Genomic DNA, 24,814 nt, shown 5'->3' with positions numbered 1-24,814 from the left:
AATCAAAGTTTTCTTTACTCTGTGGGAGCACTAAATTGTGATACTTTTCTAGACATGGATAAGAAATAAGTAAAAGACTGTTAAAACCCTATAAAAAGATAAATGAAATATCCTCAAGTATTTTTACAACCTTTAGCAGTGGAAAATCATAGATATGCTATGATACAGAATTAGCATTTATTTTGATGTATTACCCCTAAGACAACTGTATTTCATCGAAAATAACACAATATGCATGACTTTCAAACATTTTGATAGTTGAATATTAGCAAAGGTTTTCAGATATTTGCTATGAATTCATTAACAGACACAAAATTGAACATTTAAACTACATAGAGTTGATACTGATAGAAATGCCTAACATAGTAGCCAAAACTTGAACTGGTACGTCTGAGACAGATGTAGAATAAAGACGTTCACTGCATAGATGGGAAGGACTGGCATTCATCCAGAAGAGCAGTTACATTTCCAGAGATCAAGATTTACTGTCTGATCAACAACATAGAACATAAGGCAAAATGCACATTAAATATACATATATGCATAAAAGTTAACTATTCCCTAACAACAGGGGCAATTTTCTGCCTATCAATTGTTAAAGATTAGAAACTGCCATGTTACAAGCTTAAATATGAATTAAACTCTTTCTACTCATAATACAGTATGAATGACATAGAATCATAGACTCATAGAATCATAGAATAGTTAGGGTTGGGAAGGACCTCAAGGTCATCTAGTTCCACCCCCCACTGACATGGGTAGGGAGACCTCACACTAGATCATGTCACTCAAGACTCTGTCCAACCTGGACTTGAACACTGCCAAGGATGGAGTATTTACCACTTTTTTGGCTAACCTGTTCCAGTGCCTCATCATCCGCACAGTAAAGAACTTCTTCCTTATATTTAACCTCAGTTTCCTCTCTCTAATATATAGAGCACAAGTATTTTAATTATAGTTAATATTCACAACTACAATACTATTGCAATTTTCTATTATTCAAAATCTAATATTGTAATAATTATTTCCTGTATTAACTTCACAGTTTACAAACATACAACTGAGAAGGTTAAGTATAGGTATAGATATAGATGCAACCTAAAGTTATATCCATTTGGTTACATTCTTAAGTAACGTCCTCTCTCAGCAACAGCAATGAAAAGATTCCCTCAGAACTTAACATATACTTAAGTAATCCTCAAAGATTACTTTCATGAACAGAGAAAACCATATAACCAGTCACTGTTAATTAAAAAACACACAGAAACATATGTTTGTTTGGGAAAGAACCTTAGAACAAGAAGACTACTCTTCCAGAAAGGAGTCGTTTGGAGAAGTTGTTAAAAACTGGCCAAGTTTGTCTGACAAAGGACAACTGTGCTACTTGAGCATACCTTAAGGGGTACACAAAGGAAGTGAAAAGATAAAGTTTCTACTTATAGGAGTAAGGGCAATGATAAACTATTTAAAGTGTAAAGTATCTTTAGGGCAAAGCCACTAAAGAAAGCACAGTTCTCATCAGAAAACCAGAAAACTATCTGGATAGTTTTCAGTATTTACCAGCTTCAGCACTCCTAACTTCATTAAACTTTGAAATTAAATGTAACATGTATGCTCCAACTAAGAGTGCCTTCCACGAAGTTATTAAATTGATACAATTTAATGTATCAATGAGCAGTAAGAATACCTCAGTAACTCATTTTTCCATACTCTGGTCCCTGTTATCTGTATATGCATTTAGAAATAAAACACTGTTAATGGCTGCGCATTTAGCATTATTGCACTAAATGCAGAAAAACCATTAACAAGACTGAAAGCTACTGTGATAAATATTGGACAGAAAAAAAAAAGCAGCTGTGTCTGACAACAAATACCTTTGACAAATCCCTGAAGTTGCTAGGAAGTGTAAGGTCCAACTCCTCTGATTCATAGTTGGTGATAACCCAAGGGAAGACAGGGTACTGATTTAAATCATTGTAAGTTCGACCTGACAAACATCAACAACAACAACAACAAAAAAGCCGTGAGTTAAAAGTCATATTTAACTAAAATACCAATCTTTAAAGATACAATAATATAACTTTATGAGCTCATCAAGAAAACTGTAATTTATTTCAGACTCTCTATCATTTCAGTATTCTAATTTGCTTTATTGAAATGGATAATGAAAAAGTTTACAAATTGCTAGCGTTTAATTTAAAGCACTGCAACCCATTTCACTTTAATTTAAGTGCTTTTGCATACAGTAAGTGACAGTTAAATCCGTTCATTTTCTATGCAGTACTTTCCCTGATTATCTTCTGGTTTTTTAAGGAGGAACACTTAAAAAGAAAAAAAAAAGGGAGAGCGAATTACTTTTGCTGATACTAAAAATTAAAGCAGTATTTTCACATACTGCGTTAATCTCAGTATGTGAAAGCAGAATGAAGCAGCTCAGGATTTTAGATTGAGAAATTATGCAAGTAATAATCATTCATCTAGAGAATTCACTTTGAAGGGAATTCTTCCTTGACCATCGACCATGATGGACATACCACCATTTACCAAAACAGACAATCTGTTCTGGTTTCATGTTCACATGTGCATCTTTATGAATCTGTAAGATGGACATATCGTTCTTCCAGTAAAAACAAAATATTTAATTACAATAATAGTACACCATACATACAGATATACCACATACCCTGGTCTGCAATTTTAAAATGCATGATTTTTACAAGGATACTGTTTCTTTTTATGATACTGTGGCAGAAGCTCATTCATTCACATCCTCTCCAATCAGCATGTTCTCAGATTTTGTCTAGACTGGTCTTGAAGGTCTCAAGGGACGGGTTTTTATCTCTTACCGAGGAATATTATTTCACAACTCAATCAAGTTGTCAGAAAAAGTTTTCTAAAACTGCACCTAAGTTTTTTATTTTCCCAGTTCTCTTACACCATTCAGTATTGCTCCATCCTGGTTTGTAGAACTTTTAAATGGTATAGTCAGGCCCTGTCATTCCCTTACCAGTTGGTTATGTTGCATATTATCTCTTGTTCAGGATTAGGCTACTTACATGATCCTGTGATATCTATCTTTATTTGTTTCATCTTGATAGCCATAATGACAATATTTTAACTCCCCATCATGCGCAACTAAACTTTCAATTTCTCCATAATGTCATCTTTTCATTCCTTTTAACCTCAAATACCAAGTTGGTAAGTTCACCTTATTATTTCAATAATAAAGCTGAAAAGCATCATTCACTAGAGCCACAGAAAACAAGTGTCATGATTTGCTTCAAACAACTTCAGCAATAAAGAGGCAAACAGATCTACCCCTACTTTTATAAATCTGCCAGAATCCTGGCATCTCTGACTTAATGAGTGATTACAGAAACAAGCAAAACTGACCATTTATATAAAATGGAATTAGCAGGAGCAGAGGCATTTGTTTTATCAATTGTGTTAGCAAGAGCCAAGTCTGCATGTGAATTGAGCCTTTCAACGCTGTCAATACCATAGGAAAGAGCTGAAAAATGAGAAACATTGCAAGTTGCTCTGAGAACAAAATATGTTGGAAAATAAGAGAGAAGTCGTGAGACCTAACAGCCTCCATTTACTAAACTGAGGTCAAGCTGGTTAGAAACTAGTAGGATAAGATGGGTTAAATAAGTATAGTTTAGCAGTTACAGAATGAGGGATTAGGACAACCACAGAGGGGTATGAATTAGGATTTGGGAATGGGTAAATAGTGTCCTGGCATAGCAGTGCAGGTGATCCAGGCACTACATTCCTGCATCGACCATACAATCCAATTTTGGGGGATTTTGTGAAGTTGTTCTTCAGAATAAAATCATACATAGAAAAAGTTATTCACTAAAAGGGTGAAATCTAGTAGTGTCCCATGTCTGTTGAGACTGTGCCACTATTAATTCCTTTTCTGAGTCATGACAGGAATTTGTGGTACCTGCTATAGTGTTTAGAAACATCAGGTATTCGAAGTTGGAAATTTCTCGGTGTTGCCATCGCTGAGTCATATTAGAAGCTTTGAAAATCTGTCTTGGACTAGCCAAGGAGATGCGCCTGGGAAACAAAACAAAACAAAACAAAATTGAAAAAACAATGAGAAAAATCGGTGGTTCTTTTAACCTACCTGAATTTTAGTGGCAGTTGTACATATTCTTTTTTACTAGTTTTGCGCTATGGTTCTCTGGGGATCAAACTATTTTGGATACTTGAAGTTCACTTTTAAAGCACTATAATCTAATAAGAATGAAATATTTAAAACATCTAAGAGCTGGATATGGCAGGATTTAAAAGCTTTCAAACAGAACCCTTTACAGCTGTGGAAATTCAGCTGCTCCATGAAGGCTTGATGTTTCACAGAAATATGTTACTAGTGATTTAGAGAGATGGCAGACCATTAAATAAGAAAATTACACGACTTTTAGAATTTCACATAAGAATTAAGTCATCCTTTAGGAGATGTCTTTAAATCCCTCAAGAAAAAAAGAAAAACAACAATAAGATGATAAAACTTCATTATGAAGTCCATTCTCTTGAGATTTAAATTCTGGGGAGTGGTGGGGGGTTAGTCATAAATAACTCAATTAAACGTACAGGATTTGATGCCAGATTCCTAGTGTTTGTGAAAGAAGACTACAGAGTCACTCCTCAGAGTGATAAATCAAGCAGAGAAGAGCTTATAATAAAATTCTCAAGACTGTTTTGGTCATAATAAAAACATCTGCAAATACCAAACCATGTAATTTAGGGGAAAAAAAAAAAATCTAGGTTTAGTTTTAGTTAACAAATCTTTACAGGTACTGGTAAACAATTAAAGAAAATGGTTACAGTAACTGAACATTTCTTTGTTTTAATAAATTGCATTATTATATTGCAAACAAATTTATCAGTATAATTGGATGTGAAATTTTGAACAAATCTGTCTATATTTTCAGGTATATTTAAAAACTTTCACATATAATTTGCCTCTGTAAATAGAAATTTTTATGTTCTTACAGGGTGGCTATAATTGCAATTCAAGAGAAATGTTTCTGTACTTCATAAAATACAGAACACAACAGAAAACATCCCCAACTATTTTAATGCCATTTCTGTACAAAACTCTTTAAAAATAAAAATATAAAGTAACAACAAACAAGATACTCCTTAAGGGTTGTTGTTTCTTATAAAAATTTAGAAATTAATCTACTTAAAATTGTTTTCTAATTCTTTAAAATATAAGAGGCAACCAATCCAACTTCTATTTCCAGATTTAGGATCCAAACACAAAACCTGTCATTGCAATACTAATTTCTCATTATGTAAAATTTGAAAAATTATTTCCAGACATAGAAGACAAGTACACCACACCAATCCTTCCCATACCATTCTACACATCTAGTTTATATTGTTCTATACATCACTACAATATCTTCCTGATGAGGAATGATCATTTTCAGCTACATTTAAATACTACAGGGGATTTGAGAATGCTACAGTCAAGCTAATAGAATTGAACACTGTCATGAAGGCTATAACAGCCCTATAACATGTCTTAAATCAGTCTTAAATTTTAGCGAGTTGGCAAGCATAAAGAAATCAGTTTTCCTTAAGCAGGGTAAGTTATTGAGTCTCATTGCTAAAAAAGAAGATATCTTCCCTATAACTAACAGAAATCATAAAAAAATCTCAAGTCCAAAAGTTTCTAAGATTTTATTATACAAACACATTGCAAATAGCATACAAAAGTGATAGGCTGAGGATGTGCATCTTTTGTAAACTAGCAGGCACAAACGCTTCAAGCTATGTAGGCTGGTTTGACGAAAAAAAAACTCTTAGAACTGACAGATAAAATTAATTCAAATTGTAAAATACCTGGTCTGGGGTAGTCCAAAGATAGTCCCAATACCGACCCGAGGTAGACAGTTAACCACTTTCTTTACGGTTGCTTGGTCAGGAAAGTTGAACATGACACCCACTGTGAACACAAGAGCAGAAATAAGGCATGATTTTACCCCTTTTATTTGGACTTTCTGGCCCAAAGCTAACCCTAAGCTTGCATGTAGAACAGGAAAAAGATTAGACAGGTTTCCTTCAGGTTACTATGGACATATTTCTTTATAATTTCCAGAACTATTTTTATTTACCACTAACAAGAGTTTCAACAAAAGCTGTTACTGTTACAAATCTTACAAGGTCTACATTTGTTTTCCCTTCTGAACAGAAGTTACATCTATACGTACAGATCAACTGTCTAGAACTGATTAAAAAGTTTCTATATTAATTGTTTCACACATTTACTAGTTTATTTCTAAATCTTTTTAAGATATATTCTTAAAAATATTATCTTCATATTTCGTTTAAAACTTCAGTGACATGCAATCGCACCTAAAAATCTAAAGAACAATCTAATTATGGTATCACCAATGGACACTTATGACTTCAGAGAGTACAACTCTAGGCTCCAAAATAGGAAAGACTTTATGCACATGATTAATATTCTGCTGGATAATATGCACTTCAGATTTGCACAACGGTCTAAGAGATACGTGACTGAATACCTAGCAGCTACATTCAAGTTTCAAGAGCATTTTAAGTTCGGACAAAAACTTTTCGATTAGCATACTAACAGCATAAAACATGTTATCTTATGCAACATTTACTGATTTCAGGACATTTCACATTGTTATCAAAAGGATGTTTTACATTTTAGAAGTGTTGTCTTAATACCTACTTTATTTGGTGTCTTTGTACACAGTTTTCAAAATTTATTTCTCAAAATTTCATTATCAGTATAAAAGCACTAAAAGTACCTAAAGAATCATAGTTTAAACTGGAAAAACATCATATATTCTAGCTTAAAATAAACTTTAGGGGAAGAATATAGCAGAAGAAAGTTCTCAAAGTCTCAATGCACTATACTTTGAGTGACTTGCCACAAATATATGTGTGTGTCTGAAAAAGGAACTGAAGAAAGGGAAGGTGAAAATAAGGTTGATAAGCAAAGTAAATCCATCTTTATTTCTCACAGTTGCACTAGGGTGTAACTGAAAGAAAGTATTACTACCAATAAAGCATGAAGGTATACCATACCAGTCACTGGTCTAATTCAGTAGTGAAGTTCTTTCATTATGCTGCTCTTGGTGTGTATAGTTAAAAACTATTAACCCTCCAAAGGGACAAAAATTACCCTTCATGCATAACAGATCAGAGATTCTTAAGCAAGAGTTTCTAGAGACTGACAAATAAAAAGTGGATATAAATCAAAGTGAGGCATTGCTAATTCTCAGATATCATGTTTTATCTTAATTTCTCATTGAAAAAAAAAAAAAAAACCAAAAAAAGGGAAACCAGACTACAGAAATACACTAATTTATATATTGAGACACTTAATCCAAGCGTTTCTGCTATCTACACAAATCCATATCAAAGAAGACATGACTAACAGCCAAAGAGAATGCACATAGCCCCAAATCAACACTTGCTATTCTCTAAACATACAGTACCTCTATTTGCCATGAATATCTCCAGTGCTGTATTTTGCAAAAGATAACGTCGGGAAAAGATAGATCGAATCTCTGAAAAGAGCCATTTTCCATGGAGTCCTTCTGTATACGCCAAAATCTGGTAGAAAGAGAAGAGACAGAATGTTTTAAATATGTTGTTGGTACAGGTAATATCTTGTAAAAGAGAAACTGCTTGACTCACAAACATGGATTTTAACAATTACATGCAAAACTTGCAGCAAAATTAAAATATGCTCAAACTTCAAATCATGCTATGAACCTGTAATGTTTTTTTGAAGTCCCAGATTCAAATACTCATGTAAAGGATTTTTAAAATCTTCTTTCACTTTTTCTTTTAAAGACAACTGCCTATTTTCCATAACCAAGGCAGTTTCAGAAACATTATGAAATGTTTGGAACTTCAGCACAGCATATAAACGTATTCTGAAATCTACTACTTGTGCCATTAGATGTACCTGCACTTCCTTCAGCATTGCAATAACAGGCCTGTAACAAATAAGAAATAATGTCTTTAAAGAAAAAAAATGTTCTCCAAGTTTATCGCTAAGGCAACATTCATTAATTCTGAAACTATAAAGGTTGGCTGTATAAGAGGTTAAGTATCATTTTGTCAGCTAAGGTTAAACACAAACCTGCAAATGAACTCAGCATAATCTCTCTATGGAGTAAGCGGTTGTCAAAGTAACTTGTTACAATTCCTGTCATCCCATCTGACAGACACAGATGCTTAGTCTGCCTTCACAATTCAAACTAATCCCATTTTCAGTCCTCAGCCACTTTGTTTCTTTTTTCCTTCACTTTTTCCTTTTCATTTCAAAGCTTAATTATGGAAGTGTTAAGGGACAGAGAGATTGGACACTTCTCTACCTTAGATTAACAAACCATAAGAGAAGGAAAATCTGAGATTTGTCGATTTTAGCAAACACAAAAGCACTTAAAAGAAATCTATCACAGAAAAGGAGATTCAGATATAATCCTAGTTAACATCGCTCTTACTACAATTTCATTTGAGCAATATAGCATAAATATGATATAAAAAAAAATGAACAAATGGAGTTCAAGCCTTTAACATAACTAAGACTGTTAATGAACCTAATAATCTGTTTATAGATTGTTAACAAAGGAGGATTTTGCCTTTATATGTATTACATATTCACAAATAACCTGCACTTTCGTAGCACAAAGAGCAGAAGCACCATTATAAAGGCACTACACAATACAGTATAAAACACTGTAACACCTTTCTGAATTAAAAGCAAACACCACTGGCAAACCAAAATCAGAGAGCACAGAAGATCAGAATCTACAAAGCAAACCATTTCCCACACCTTCTTTCTTTTTACTTCTCCCTTTTCTTCCCCTCAGTGTAAGTGCCACAGGCATTTTCTCCCCCAAGACCCATATACACAGAGAAAAAAAAAAGGAAAAAATGAATAACTATTCCAACACAAAATTCCAGAAATGCAGTGAAAGGACCAGAGACTGTCAGTGGTTGCTAATCACTTCTGGGACTGCAGAACTAACAGACTTGGACCACTCTGACACTTTCCATACCACATCCATAGCCCATCCACACTAATTGGCAGATTTGTATAATTCTATGGTGCTATTCAAAACCACTGTGCTTGGCTTTTGTTACATGCTAAGCAATTCAAACAGAACAGCCTGCTTGTCACTATCAGTCTGTGCACTGAAAATTCAAACACTTATTACTGTGACTATGTATTATTTTTACCCTGCGGAGCACGCATTTTTGTGAGTGGAAACCTTGCATGCAACTTCTTTGAAACTGGAAGGAAAAGTACCAACCTGAAAATTTCAGAGGAGGTTTACATTGTCCACCTTGCACAGCCATGATGAAGTTACTGAATTCAGTACAACGGGATTTATAACAGAAACTCAAACTGCACTCCAGAAACACTACCAGTCACCGCTATAACAATTCTTTAAACTACTCATTAACAGAAGTTATCAGGAGTGAGAAGCAGCTGAGGCCTAGCGGAGCAAGGCCTTCATTTCGAGTTGGAATAGCGTCTGCCTGGTCTGCAGCTTCACTTCAAAGTCTCTGGAGTTCAATTAAAACTGGATTAGGTGGAAAGAGACCTTCTTTGGGACACTGTTCTCTGAAACTCCAGGCGCACTGACAGCACCCTAGACAGAGGTCTAGCCTGCCAGTGAACCAGTTGCCATGGAAACTGCAGCATTACCACTGCTCCACACTCATCACACCACCTATAGTAGATAAAAGGTCCAGAAGACAAACACGTTTCTTTCATGTGTGCTACTAAGTATTCCTTACAAAAATCCAATTCAACCTTTTATTCCCTGTCAAATATCTGATTTTAGTAATAGAACCTCCTAGGTGCAGAAACTGACTCATACTTCAAATTAAATTCAGCATTTTTAACCTGGAAAAAGGAATTTTTTTGTCCTTTTTTTTTTTTTAATCAGTTACCACTTCTGATATTATCAGAATTAAACTTTCAAAAGCTATTTTTGCATTTGCCTGGTTTCGCCCAGAAGCTACAAACCAGAGAATTCTACATAAGAATTTAAGAACAACTATCTTCTTCATACTATTGCACGGTATATTGATCTTAAAAATTACTCATTCATTCTGCCTTTTCTCCCCACCAGTTCTGGGACAACCTGTGGAGCAAAGATTAGTGAGGGTGTACAATCTAGTTTAATCTGGACAAATAGCACCACCTTCTCTATGTGAAATAGTATTTATAGAATTTCAGTCGATTCAATACATCAGATTGAACTTTAATCTACTGCAGTTATTTCTATAGCATTCCTTTCAAAAGATACTGCACCTTACAGGAGGAAAGACAATTTATACAGCTTACCATTCCATTTAAAAATACTTAAAATAAACAAATGAGCCAATTTGAAAGTTCTACAGTTCCAAGAAAATCTCATTAGACAAACTGTTCTGTGATTAGACTTTGGCAACACCGGATGAACAGACGGCATGACTACACTACTAAAAATAAAAACTTCCACCTTTGCACGAAGTCCATACTTTATTCCAAGTAACAGAAATGAAGGCCTAACCCTGCAATCAGCTGCAGGCCCTGACACTGCATGGCTGGAATAAACTCCTCAAGAAACTATCAAGTAAAAAGAATAGCCAGCTTTGATTTCCACTTTGAGAAGACTCTGAAATCAGAGTTGCATGAAAACTCGAGCAACATAGTGCTGATCATGAATGAAGATCGTACATAAAGAAGTCTTCTCATGATTCATAGTTGTATATCAGCTAATTTCCCAACATTAAAACACTCACTCAGAAGCTATTCTGTCATTTTACAGTTTTGAAAAGAAATGCCCTACCCTACCTTTTCTTGAAAACCCTCCTTGAATGTTGATCATAAACAAAGTCTCTTGTAAAAGACAACATGCAACAATTAACAGACACCAACACTACAGATGTCTCCTGAATTAGAAGAAATATTTTACTGAAGACTAAAAGAACATTTTGCTTTACCTTTTAAATAAACCAATCAACTATCGTATATTTTATTGTAGAGAAAAGTACTATTGATCTTGAAAATGTGAATAGAAGTAATTAAGTCTGCAAATGGGTTATGGAACTGAAACAGTAATTGAATAATTATATTACTTTAATGTGCCAGCCAATTTAACTGCCACAAATAAAATAAAAACTAAATAGCTTATTTAAATAGCTGATGCCCATTTATATATTCCTGAAAAAGTGATGACATACCAGACAAAGAAGAAAAAAAAACCACCAAGAAAACCCCAAAAACATTTAATTTGCACTAAAATTTGATTGCAGTTTAGAGATAAAATCCATAAATACATTATTCTAGCAGCTTTCTCTGTCATTTGGGGTCATTTTTGTTCAGGAGGCAAAATTACAGCACTTAAGAGGTTACAAAACCTGACTCCCAGTTCATAAGGAACCTGGATCTCCACTACAATCTCAGCCCTGCAGCTGAGGACCCTCAGATCCTCCTGTACAGGTACTATTTAGCTCCTAGCTGCAGTATTCATAGTGACGGGGGTCTTTCTCTGTTCTTTGTTTAAATGAGTACAAGTACAACCAAACTAAAAGGGAATTAGGTCATATTATTAATAATTTAAAATATCTAAATGCTCTTAAATAAATCATGGTGCTTATTAGTTTATTTTAGATTTATCAAGAGAACAACACATAAGATGCTCATTTTAAATCTCGGATATTTACACAATCAGCCAGGCAAAGAGTGGTAGTCTCCCATCCAGTCCCTCCTCTGAGCACACACAATCTGCCATGCAATCCTGTTCAGCATTTTCATGGGTGACAAACTCAATTAAACATATTCATTACTTTAATGTTCCGCTAGACAGTTTTACCCAGCATAAAATAAATAAATAAATAAATAAATACTCTGTGACCTTTGTATCGATCAGAGCAAAATGGCTTATGCCTGGGTGTGGGTGGTGAAGGCATTGGGGAGGGGGGTGGTAAAGGACTCTTATGTTTTCTCTTCCAATTACTGGAGGAGATGATAAAACCACAGCAAATGATGTATCAGCTCATTTTATCTTATCGCTTTGGGGCTAGGTGACAATGAAGTTCATATTTCACTGGTTCCCATTGAAGATTGTGAAAATTACTTGCCCTTATGACCTGAAATTTCACTGGAAGACAGAAATTTCTTTTCTGCAAAGTAATGCAATTTTTCAGATGTCAACCTTTAGCCCAGCTTTAAAAATTAATTTCATTTATATTAACCAATGATATTGATATTTTCACAGAATGCTCTTTGATACATGAACCACCAACTCGCAAATTGATGTGCTCTAGAAGGATAAAATTATTCTATTGGAAGCTGCTGGGGACAGACAGATTTACCACAGACTGAAATTCCTATTTCACAGTATACTATTTATACCAGGCTTCACATACCTTAAGGCCTCTGGACCTGTTAAGAGTTTAACCTTTAGTTAGGACACAGTTTTGTTTCTAGATCTATTCAGTTTTGAAATAATTCCTACATACACGATATAAAAACAAAACAGCATTTGTTTGGTCTGTCACAGACCACAGATCAGTACATACGTGATGATATGAAAAATACTTCCCAGATGATTAAAACAGAGGAATGCGTAACTATGTCTTCCGTCTTTATCCTGACATTAAAGATATATTTCAAAATGAAAAAAGCATGCAACACAGATTTTCTGAGAGGGGTCTTCTACTAACTACAGAGAACCTGATTGTCAAGATTTAACTTGGACAAGAAACGTTATTAGGGGACCCTGTGTTCAGAACTTTTCTGATTTGTCAATGAGATTCTACACACCTCACACAGACTAATAAATCTGTGAACAATGTTAGTAAAGTTAGTACCAACTATCTTACTCTTTTCTACTGCATCCAGTATTTCACAATTTCCCCCCTCCCTTTTGATTAACCCTGCTGACTCTTAGAGGGCAGAAGCTCCTTATCACTGGTAGACAACATTTAATCAACCCAAAGAACAAGATCTGATTGCTAACAATAGGTGTGCAAGTTAAAATATGCAGTCTAGAAAGCAGAAGTTCAAAAAGAAGAAAATGAATATAGTGGGTGGCTGTCCGAGCCCTGCAAGTTTAAGGATGTAAAGTTATGACTTTCTTTGGAAAATAAGACAGCATGCTTAATTATGATAAAGAGGATCCAGAATTGCAAGAGTTCACAGACTCTTGTAGGAGTTGACTGATGTCTTGATTCAGTGAGCCTGTTACATTCTGATTTAGGACTTGGTAGAATCTGGTCATCGAGAGGTAGATACAAAAGGCTCACCCAGCTGTTTACATCATCTGGGACAGTCTGCCATCAAGAATCAACTGTAACAATTTACAAATGATTCTGCTTGCACCTCCTGAAACAGTCGTTATTTAAGCTTCTGTGTCCATCCTCAGTATCACTAACTGGAGAGCAGGCTAGGTAAACAGTGATCAACGAGTTTTTCATTGACATGTGTGAAACAAATTGATAGTCTCAGTGTGTTTCCAATAAATGCATGCAAATTATAGTTATCTATTACTGAGATTCAAAACACTGCAAACAAAGAATTAGAAATAATTTATTACCAAGACTACCAAGGGCAGCCCTTCTAAAGCGATCTCCCATAACAAATCTCAGACACACTAAAAAAGCAGTGTGGCTACCAACCCAGCCTGCAAATCATGTACTCCAGAAACGTCAATTCAACACCTGCATGCAGCAAAAAGATACACAAGAATACATAAATTTATGACACCAAAGTTTTAATGTAATATTTTAGATAGGCAGCTCTCTAGCCAATCATCCTCTTTTCATTTGCCTCAGGTTTGTTGTTTTTTTTTTAAATTCGTAATACCTTGCAATACAAAGTTGCAAAAAACCACCACACACATTTTTAGATCATATGATGATCATCAAGAAAAAAGTGTATGCATTAACCGGGAAGTTCATTGCTCTAACTTTTATTTATTTATTTATTTATTTATTTATTTATTTATTTATTTATAGCAGTGTTTATAATCCATACACATAAAGAATGAATGGTGACAATTTCTACTCTATTGGGGTTACCTGTTTATGGTATTTCCTGTAGCATTGCTAATAACTACATAGACTTCATATATCTAGTAAGTAAAAAGATAAAACCAACAAATCATAACTAAGGTATCTTTTAATCATACAGAAGTAACCTGGAACAGTCATAAGCATAAATCGTGCAAAGGATCCTTTGAGCTGTGCATTGTGCTTTGCACACACTGAAGTGTAAATTATGTTTATGTCACATGTGAGTGAGTCTGTATGGATCTAGATTTGCTTATCATCTTTGCTTAGCTTATCTAAGATTGAGGATACTCTTATGAAAGTGTAATGGGACACATACATGTAGAGTCACATGTGTGTATATACATGCACATATTAAAATATGAGTGAGAGATTACACAAAAACATAACATATAGGTATGTGCAGTAGGTAAACAGAGTATTTTGTTACTTTTCTCCTTCATTAGATCCTAAGTTTTAAAATTTGGAGAGCGCTTTCAATCTATTCTAATTAATAAGTACAATTCTGGCTAGTCTTGATGTCCACAAAGATTGACAGATTCCATAACCCCTTTGTGAACTGCATTAAATTATACAACTTCATGATTTCATGTGTCAATGAATTTCATCAGTTAAACATACACAGTGTAAATACTAAAAAAGCTGGTTTTGTTGATTTCATCTGGTACACACTGAAAAAAATACAATACCTGCAGAAGTTGAAGAACAGATCTTAAGCACCACTGAGCAAAATTCCATTAAATGACTTCTCACTGTACAGAAGCTGTGAAAGAAGCTGATCACTAAGTCATGGAATTTGGATCAAAATCATGAAATAGCTGATCACTAAATCATGGAATTTGGATCAAAAATCATGAAATAAAGTATTATTAATACTAAGCATTTGTAGTAATGAATGATGCAATGGCTCCTCCCCTGCCCACTACCCTACATGAGACAGAATTTTGGAAAATAAGTATGGAAAATCCATTTGCATTTACCTATGTAACTGAGGAGCAGGTACCTAGACTTCTCAAAAAAATTCCACATAACTTTCTTATTTCGGTGCTAACAACATACCTTTGTATAAGCACAAATGTTGCTAAGTCATTACTTAGCACTTTAGAAAACTAAAAGACACAGAACAGGAATCTTCAGATGCTCCAAATTTTGTCTTTGTGAAAACTGACCATTTAATTTGTCTTCCTGTCTCCTTGTGAGTCAACAAAAAAGGAAATAAAAGTTTATATTATGATCATCTGAAAGACATCATGACAAATATTTTATTATTGGAAATGAGGTTATAAAACAAAAATTCTTTTAAAACTTAACCTCAAAGATTTTTTGTATACTCCCTAGCACTAAGTTTTATCATTAAGCATAAACCAGATGTATATTTTTGAGGTGATAAGTATGATCATGACCCAGATTTTGCCAATGTAATTAAAAAATAATTGTATAGAAAGGTTTGTGATAGCAATAAGAAAGCATAGGACTCATTCAGCTGCAGTTTATGAGGAAGAAATCCGGGTGTTTGTGTCTGATATAAATGAGTTTAAAATACTGTTGAAGAATACCAGCAAGGACTGTTTTTAACCATTTTGTGTCTGAATTCTCCAGTACAGGATACCTTTGAAGGATCTCAAGATCAGTTTTCCTGGAAAGATTTTATGCAACTAAAAGTACCATTTATTTTATTTTTTTTTGGTTGTTCCTGGTATGAGAAAACTGAATCAAAATTAAAGAAAAAAATCATAACGATGCAGCCTCATTATCTATGATTAATCACTCATGCTGACATCAGTTTGAGTTTTTCAGTTGGTCTGTTTTTCAGACAGTCAAAACTGATTTGTGGGAACTACTGTCTTCTTATTCTCCCTTGCACCATCACACCTGAGTCTCTTTGGACAGGCCCTCTTTTTATTATTCTGAGAAAAAAAATATTTTTCTTTGCATATCAGAAGCATCTTCCAATATTTGTCAAACTTGTAACAATTACAATTACAGCACTTAGCAGAGGATTTTGGCCCTTTCCAATTTCTAACAGCATAAGCCGTTGTGCTTTGCTCATCTTACTTCATTAACGGCTCAAATCCATGCCATAATATTGTACCGCTACTACAATAAAAAACCTCTCTAAACTATTTAAGGGATCTCAAACAAGCCAAGTTTTCTCTTGTTTAAAAGATGAAAGTACCTGAGAAAGTCAGAAAAGGCATCAAGCACAGGTTCTCTTTCTATGACAAGAAGATATTATCATGCTGTGCATTGTTCTGGGTTTTTTTTTAAGTTCCAAGTTCTGGTTGGTCCCTCTTCTTTTATAAAATTCTTAGCGCAGAAAAGCCTTGGAGATAATCTTCATCAGAGTATGTTTGTTGATCCCTATTAAGTACAGTCTGAAAACTAGCACAACTGTCAGACTAACGATACACAGCAGTTCATATCCACAGCAGTATAACTAGATATGGTGAAAGATAATATACAGGAGTGTGTGTCTCAAAAGCAGAACACAGACAACAATGTAAAAGCCATCTTTGTTTTGTTTTCTCTTACTTAGCCTTTGAGTTTTTCTTTAGAAAAAAACAGGTTCACATTTGCTGTAAATGTCTCTTCAAATTCCTGTTTTGAATAGCGAAAGAGAAAACTCATGCTAGATTCCCACTGCTGTGCCCTGCCCCTGCATATTTCACTACTTTCAGGACATGACTTCTCCCACAGGCTGCTATCTCTATGTATCCAGCAATGGTCTATCCAGCCAGAACATGTGCAAGTGGAAGCAGCAACTAAAACCAAGAAAGAAGGGAACTAATGCACCTGCAATGCTGGCAGCTGTCCAGTGTCTGCCATTTTCAGTGACCTTGCAGAAGATGGTTGAGGAGAAGAAAGCAAATGGGCAATGAAAAAATAAAGTTTCAATGCCAAATGAAGGTTGGTTTTAGTTTTGTTTTTTTTTTAATTGATGACCTGTAAACTGACCTTCATATCCCTTCACCAGAAACAAAACAAAAACAAAAGCCACCCCCACACATCTGGCAGGAAGCTAGAGTACCAGTCATCATGAAAGACTGCATCTGACCAGCTCATTAATGGGAACCAAGCCCAAACATAGAAGAACAGATGTGCTTCTTGAAGGCAAAGAGAAAAGTCAGACTCCAGAGCTGCCAATCCAGCAGTTTACATTAAAAGATTCTGTGCTATGTTTTATGACAGATACGGCACAGAAGGTGCAGCCTGCAAAGGATTGGGAATGTAAAAATGGCTTAATGCCACCTTTGTGCTGCATGGACTCTAGACTGCTGCAGGAACCAAATCCCCTTTGAGTAAACTGGAGCAGCTGCAGGGGCTGCTGTGTAATTACATGCATTTGCCTTATGTGGGATGACTGGTGGCTGCCCCATAGCCAAGGACTGTATTAGTATTTAATGCTACAGAAATTCTCCCTCCTGCTCTTAGAAGCTGGGACAGGAGATAGCACAGTGCTGCTAGTAAACCCTCCACTATGCAAACGCTTCTCCACTCACACCTAGGTCATTTACTGTAAACCAAAACAGAGTACAGGTATGACAGCAACATAGAGAAATTGCTCCTAATTATCAAAGGATATGTCCTTTGTACTTATTGTAATCAAGACACATGTGTATACCTCATATTCTGTATCTGTATTCTTACATTTATCTTATATTCCTGTAAAAACAGATTAATTTCTCAAGTAAAGGATCTGACTAAAATCATCAGTGACAAAGGTTTGCTATGACCTGTCACTGCAAGGGAGAACCTATTCTTTTCAGAACACCCACAGAAATAATTTGACCCATTAAAACTTACCACGTGTTTGTAAAGAACAAAAAGTAATGTGAAAATGAGGTTTTATACAATAACTGATGCTTTACATCTTAGAAAATGGCAAAATAAAGTAACTTAAAATCAGCTTCAAAGCATTCCTACAAGTACAGACCTTTTTCCAAGGTTAAGCAAGCCACAGAAATAGCTAATGTGAGGTGTGCAACCACATCTAGGATTCTAGGGTAACAGAACAAGAACATAGCTCTAATTTCAGTTAAAAATGCAATAGAAAATTAAACTTCATTTCTAGTCCAAATGATTGATAAGAAAGGCTTGGAAATGTGATTCAAGTGTAACAGATACACAGACAGCAGTCTGGGGACAGCAGAACAATTGATCCAACAACATGATTTGCTTTGCCATTCCCCCTGGAGTATTAAATCTAAAACTTGCTATTCCTGAGGGCACAATAAAAAATAAGCCTATCAAAGAATTCTGCAGATGACAGGAGGAGAGAGGGCAAAGTCTATGCGAAAATATCAGCTCTTGTGAAGAACTGTAATCTGGGATGTGTTATGCATTTATCTTACAAATCCACAGCGCTGTTTTGCACAACTGGAAGTTTTCCTAAGAGCCAGAAAAAGTCATGTCTAATGTGGGAGTATTTACAAAGCACCATGTTTCAGCCAATATGTACAGTGTTTCATAAAGTCAAAAGGGGGAAAAGTATCTTAAACTGCTCTTTTAGACAAACCTAACCTCATAGCAATATCCTATCCATCCTGCTCAATTTGAGAAAATGCAACTTATCCTGCTCATGCATATTTCATTTACAAAACTAACTTAAGGCAGCACTTTCATAGGCAACTCTTACCAAGCAAATTAACCACATTTGAAGGAATTATGTGAGAGCCCTTCTTAAATCTTTTAATTGGGAAAAAAACCTAACTGCATAGCAGCTCCTTTCCCAGTCAGTTCCACATTCTGAAAAAGATGTTTTTTTAAAATGAGAAGAATATTGAGGGCAAAAGAAAAAAATCATTTTCAGGAGGCATTTTCAGTCCTGAAGTGATTCAGTTTGTAACTCAATGTTCTCTCGTGGGGGAAAAAAAAAAAAAAAAAAAAAAATACAAAGAAAAACAAGGCGTAGTTTAAGATAGAAGACCTATCTTTAGTTTAGATTGCTTTATGAGTAACTGTAGCTGGTGTGCTTACAAGTAATACTGACAATTTAGGATCTGGCATTAGTGAAAATCAAAACTACCTGTCATCAATTCTTTACGTAACACGACAGCAATATAGATACTCAAGTAGGTTAATAATTTTAAGATACATTTCAGAGGAAAGAAGCGCTGCATTTGAGATCTGAAGTATAAAAATATCACACCCTGCAAGCAGGAACAAATTTACAGCTAATTTGTAATATCAGAGATAGCACATTTTTCTCTAAATATAATCAATTTTCTACTCAAGGAGCTGGAAGTTGAAACCTTGTAGAGTTTACTGGCTGAGCACTTATTACAACACAAAGAAAGCATTCCTTACCTTTTTCTTGAGTGCATAAAAATTAGCTACTGAAATGACTAGCATGCAAAACTTGAGGCAGTAGCACAGGCTGAAAGTAACTCATGCAGACACATCTAAGAGTATTCCACTAGTGAAAAATTGATAAACGGATGAATGAAACATTATCCCTGCTTGATTTGTCAAGTTGTATTTGTCTGTCCTCATTTAATGATTATACAGTTCTTTCAAAATATGGATTTTAAATAAAAAATCTTATCAACTTTAACTGTTGTATTAATTGTTGAAGCTTCAAATACACAGTAGCATAAAGGGCCTATCAAAAAAATAACTAGAATTGGCAAATATCTGCTTTTCAGCATTCCACCCAAACAAAATGTCGGTGTTGATAAAATCCACTCTTTAAAACGTGTATCCTTGCAAATCTTAAGTACTGTCATCTCATCTCCCTGTTGGAGTTTGATTGATTACGCCTTTTCCTTATGTTCATTAATCTCATCACCTTATCTTTTACACCACTTCATTTTAGCAGAAAGGCAATAATAAAACCCTCATCCATTATCCTTTTACGCATCTAGTCAAGTGGAAATGGTTAATAACATGCTACAAATTGAACTTCAATCACCTCATTTTCTCCTTTGTCGAATGCACATTAAAGTATATTCCAAAAGTGCAATTTGTTTTACAGGGGAATTTGTGTTATATTGCTACAGACAACTAAAATTAAGTGTTTCTCAGTTTGGTTATTAAATATATCCAACTGTCCTTTTATCTCTGATACTAAAACATTAACTCATTTTATTAAGGTGCAATAATACAAGAGCCTTATCTCCCAGAACACAGGGACATCTAGTCTGCCTAATAGTAAGTGTTATACAATGGGTCATTTATCTTTTCTTTTTCTTTTTTAATATGCTTCTGATAGTTTATGAATCAGTACATTATTGCAGATGAAATGGCTCTCCATTTAAGAAAAGTTAATTTGTTTACATGCAGGCTTATCTTCAAATGCAAGCCCCATTAGAGAAGCGGTCTATAACTGTCAGAGCAAGTGAAGAGAGAAAATAAGTGGATGTAGAAAAATCTAGAGCCCAGTAATTCAACTCTGATCACCAATTTCATATTTGAATATTAACTGTGTTCCACGTGTACTTTGCAATTATTCTATGATCCTAAAATGATTCAACAGAAACACTGATTGAAATAAGAGCTCTAGAACTTGTTTTTGCAAACTTTCCTCATCATGCCAAATACAGGCGTATCTTAGTAAATGGAAATGAAGGACATTTAAATAAAAATAAAAAAAGTTCACAATGAGACATATTTGGAGTTGTTTCTTCCAAAAATATAAGGGAAATAAAAGGGTGGGTGAAATTCTATATTTAATTCAGTGACAGTAATGCCCTTCACCAAAGGGAAGCAAGATTTTCCCCTCTGTTTCCGTATCCACCTGGAAAAATTTTCACTTGCACTTCGGTCATTGTTGCACTGAAACAACTAGTTTGACTAGCTCATCAATAAAACTGCATATCAGAATGAACACATATAACCAGAAATACTGTGCAACTATTACAGTAACAGGTATTTTCCCGTGCTCTGTCTCATCTCAATTCTACGGCAACATAGTGTTCAAGCTTCTAAGAAGCCTGAGAACATCAAAGTTCCCACCTTTATTCAAAGTTCGAATTACAGAGATGGTCACATTTACTACTATAAACACTTGCAATAGTGTATATATACACTGTATATAATGTACATATATACAGTATATATATACACTAATACACTAATGATTTAAAAAATTAAGTAATGACTCCCTTTTTACATTAAAGCTAAGCAAAGCACAAACACACAGCTCTAATTAACTTAGAAGAAGATGTAAAACCACTTTTACATTTCCCTCTGTGGTCTAGCTTTCTTCCAACTCTTGCTCACGGAAAGTTTTTCTTATTTCCCAAGCCACTCAAACTCTATTTCCTCTCCCCTGCTCTATCACCTTCCATTCAACCTGCAGTTTCACAAAAAGTTTTGCAGGTGGCTGCCCAGCTCATGTTGCACCTCTTCTCATCCCTCCCCAGTCCTTTTCTGCTGTTCCCCCAACCTCCATGTTCTAACAGTAGCATGTTTGAAGTCATGCTGTAAGCTGGATTTCAGTAAGTGATTCAGATAGAAAGTAGCCTAGGGTGAGGAGAAAGAAAACAATGACAGGAGTAAGGAGATGGTGAGAATGGTTTTAGTCTGACTCATTTCCCCACTCAAAACAACCACTCAAAACAATTTCCCAGAAAAACCTGTGGAAGGGAGAGGAACAAGGTAACATGATGGCACCTGGTGACTGCTTAAGCCAGTACCATCACTGAAAGGAATGCTTCTAAAACTTTGGTTCAGTAAAATCCTGACTCCAGTCAAAACAGTCTCTACATATGATTAGTTTGGTTTTCAGTCATGCACCTCTCCAATGTCTTTCATTTCTCTGTGTTAAAGACACTCAGTAATATCTGAAGCTCTGCTAAGCATCTTCTTTAGAAACTGTCTTAAAGCACTCCTGCAATGCCATGCCTCTAAAAGCTTCAACAGTTTACTGACCTAGATAGCTGCTAGTTTCATGATGAAAATTTTCTTTGGTTTTTGAAAATGTCCTGTTTCTTCTTCAGTCAGTGCCTAACTACCTGTTGCTTCTGTTCGGCATTCAGAAAGGATGACCTCTGGCCAGTCTTCATAAACTGTGGTTATCCAATACTGCCACAGTCCATGACTAGGCTTGTACTGCACACTAGTAATACAAAAAAGCATTGTGCTTCTTCACACTACTTCTTGTTTGTGACACATTCAGCCTCCAAATAAGCAAATTCAATTCTTACTGAAATAAATAATTTGACCATTCAAGAATTTAGGCTCGTTTCTTTTATAAATTCTGAAGTATTCAACTACTTTTTGAGCTACCCCAAGCTACATCTAATCAGTTCATTGCCAAGTCACTGAATTGGACCAAAAGTATTATTTGATAAAACCTGCATGCTTCTCTAGTTTCACATATGAAGACCAAAATTGTAGCTGGCATCCAAAACTCACATTTCAGCATGACTTACGCACAGTCAGGACTTCCAGGTAGCACCTTAAAATATTAGGAGGATATCAACATAAATTTTACAAGTACAAATTTCTAGACATAGAATTTGACCTAAATCATCAACTGATTTCTGATTTTCATTTTGATTGTTTTTCTGAAAGCTAACCTTTAGAAAACTGCTTTGAGTACCCTCCCTTAATAACATCTTCCTCCTCTGAATGTGTAACTGAAGAGGTTTTATACTTGTTTCTTTTTGTTATTTAACTTACATTAAAACAGATGCTCAAGAGAGCCTTTTAAGTTCTTTATGAGAAAGTCTAGTACCCAAGTGAAATAAATAGGGAATCTGAGCAAGCTATAAACTTAAGAAGCTAAATCTAAATGGTTTCTATACTTTACAGATAAAGGTGCAAGTTTACACAATGTGAGTTCAACCCTTCAGCTGACACGACACTTTTGCAAAATGTAAATCACTGATGCTATAGTACTTGAATGAGGTAATTTACTGCAGAAATAAATGAACAACTGAATACTAAGCAAGTCAACATAAGTCTTGATTCTAGTCTCTAACCACCATTCCTGTACCACATAACATGTCATCATCCATAAGTAAATGAGTTAATCAATTTAATGAGGATTCAGACAAATCGGCTGCCTAATGAGCACTCAAACTGATGTGGCAAGGGTTATGCTCCAGTGCTGACAAAATCAGTTTGATGAAACTGTGACAAAAGCAGCAAAGCACTATTCCTTCAGCACATTTTCCTGCATCTTATTAACATGACATTATAATCACTATTTGGAAACTGTATATGGAAAACATTTATTGTGTAATTCATGTAAACATATGCTTTATCTACTCTTCTTTCCAGCAAACCTGCATATATTGCTTGGATTCAGTTTAGTAATTATTCAGTTCTTTTTGAAAATGACATTCAGATAGAGTTGTTTAAAGTAATTTAGATTGAGTACGCCAAGAGAATTTCCAGAGACATTGCATTGCATGATTTTGCATTTTATGAACATGCCGTTTGGCAATAAATATAAAACAACCTAATGAAAATAAATCAAAATATTCTGCAACTTTGCAAACAGTTCAGGAAATTAACATTGGAATCTCTGAAAAAGAAAAAAGAAAAAAATCCAACTCCAGCTTTTAGATGAATGGTAATGAATGCTCTTATTCTGACTTCCCAACTCCATAATGCTAAGATGCAAAAAACACAGGCCAAGGAGAGAAAAGAACCTCACTAGCATCATAACTACTTTATCAAAAATCTTTAATCATGGCTCCTTCATGAATTTTCTAGCACTACTAACTAGTTACGTGTACGTTCAAAATGCAGAGCCAGGAAGCGTTCATAAAACTTGAACATAAGAAGTAAAATAATTAGAAATGGAATTCTGACAAGTAAAACAAACAAAAAACCCTACCATAATAAAAAAGTAAAACTTAACTCTTGCTTTCCAAGTATTATCTGTCTAGAAGACTTTCTGCAGGGAAGGAAAAGCACCTCTTTATGCACAGGGTTGTTTAATTGCAAGAGATACAAAGGTATATCAGAAAAGTTTTTACATGTAATAGCCATAATTAAAAGCAGTTTCTAAATAGCATTGGAGTAGTTGAAGCCATACAAATCATATAACCCTGCACTAGGGTCACAAGAATAAATTTCTGGATGTTTTCACAGACCCAGCAATAAATAAATATTTATACACTAATGACTTCCACCAGGGGAAAGCGTCACACCTGTAGCATCTGATTGCTATCCTATAAGCACTATGATGGTTGGGGAAGGAATAGTATAAGTCACAACTTTTGCCCAGGAACATGGGATGGAGCAGCTTTCAAAATCCAGAACAAAGTTAAGAAAACACTGACTTTTACATAAGGACACACAACTTCTTATATCAATGAAACCACATTCTCTGGAGTAGGAAAGTTCGCCTTTGGAATCTGTGTTTGAAAAGCAATCCAGAGACAATGTAAATGATATTGCCTCCCTCATACATAGAAGGATGTCAAACTGCCAAAAGGGTAATTAAGAACATTCCCAGAAGAAGAAAAACATATGTGTATTTTTAACAAAAAACCACATAAGTATTACATTAAAACAACAGTAGAAATCAGTGGCAGTTGACAACACTAACTGGTATATCCTCACACTATTTTAACACCAGACACTTTCTCCCCAAAGGACAGCATTCTTTACAGCACGACAACTTAAGTGTGAAAAGGCTGAACTTTCCACTTCTGTGACTCTTATCACAACACACCCCATATACAATCCAAATCTATCTAAAAGTTCTCAATTAAAATCCTAATTTACCTGTTACCATTTACTTGAGGTCACAGTCTATAGCTATGGCTCCACAGCA

At 34.9% G+C, this 24,814-nt stretch overlaps 1 protein-coding gene across 1 annotated transcript in view; it reads right to left on the bottom strand.

Moving 5' to 3' along the window:
• The window catches only part of LRBA (LPS responsive beige-like anchor protein), a 401,040-nt gene that overhangs the window by 125,301 nt on the left and 250,925 nt on the right, over positions 1-24,814 (bottom strand). Inside the window, exons 41-44 of the mRNA XM_061440892.1 lie at positions 7,494-7,611; positions 5,863-5,965; positions 3,950-4,065; positions 1,875-1,987 (exon numbers count right to left, since the gene is read on the bottom strand). Coding sequence (XP_061296876.1) covers positions 1,875-1,987; positions 3,950-4,065; positions 5,863-5,965; positions 7,494-7,611 — 450 coding nt within the window. The remainder of the gene's footprint in view (positions 1-1,874; positions 1,988-3,949; positions 4,066-5,862; positions 5,966-7,493; positions 7,612-24,814) is intronic.

This window comes from Pezoporus flaviventris, unplaced genomic scaffold (genome assembly GCF_033815535.1).
Source record: "Pezoporus flaviventris isolate CSIRO_AGI_PZ_B2104156 unplaced genomic scaffold, CSIRO_AGI_Pfla_v1 ptg000002l, whole genome shotgun sequence".
Taxonomy (NCBI): Eukaryota; Metazoa; Chordata; class Aves; order Psittaciformes; family Psittacidae; genus Pezoporus; species Pezoporus flaviventris.
This window is presented reverse-complemented; position numbering and strand designations above follow the sequence as displayed.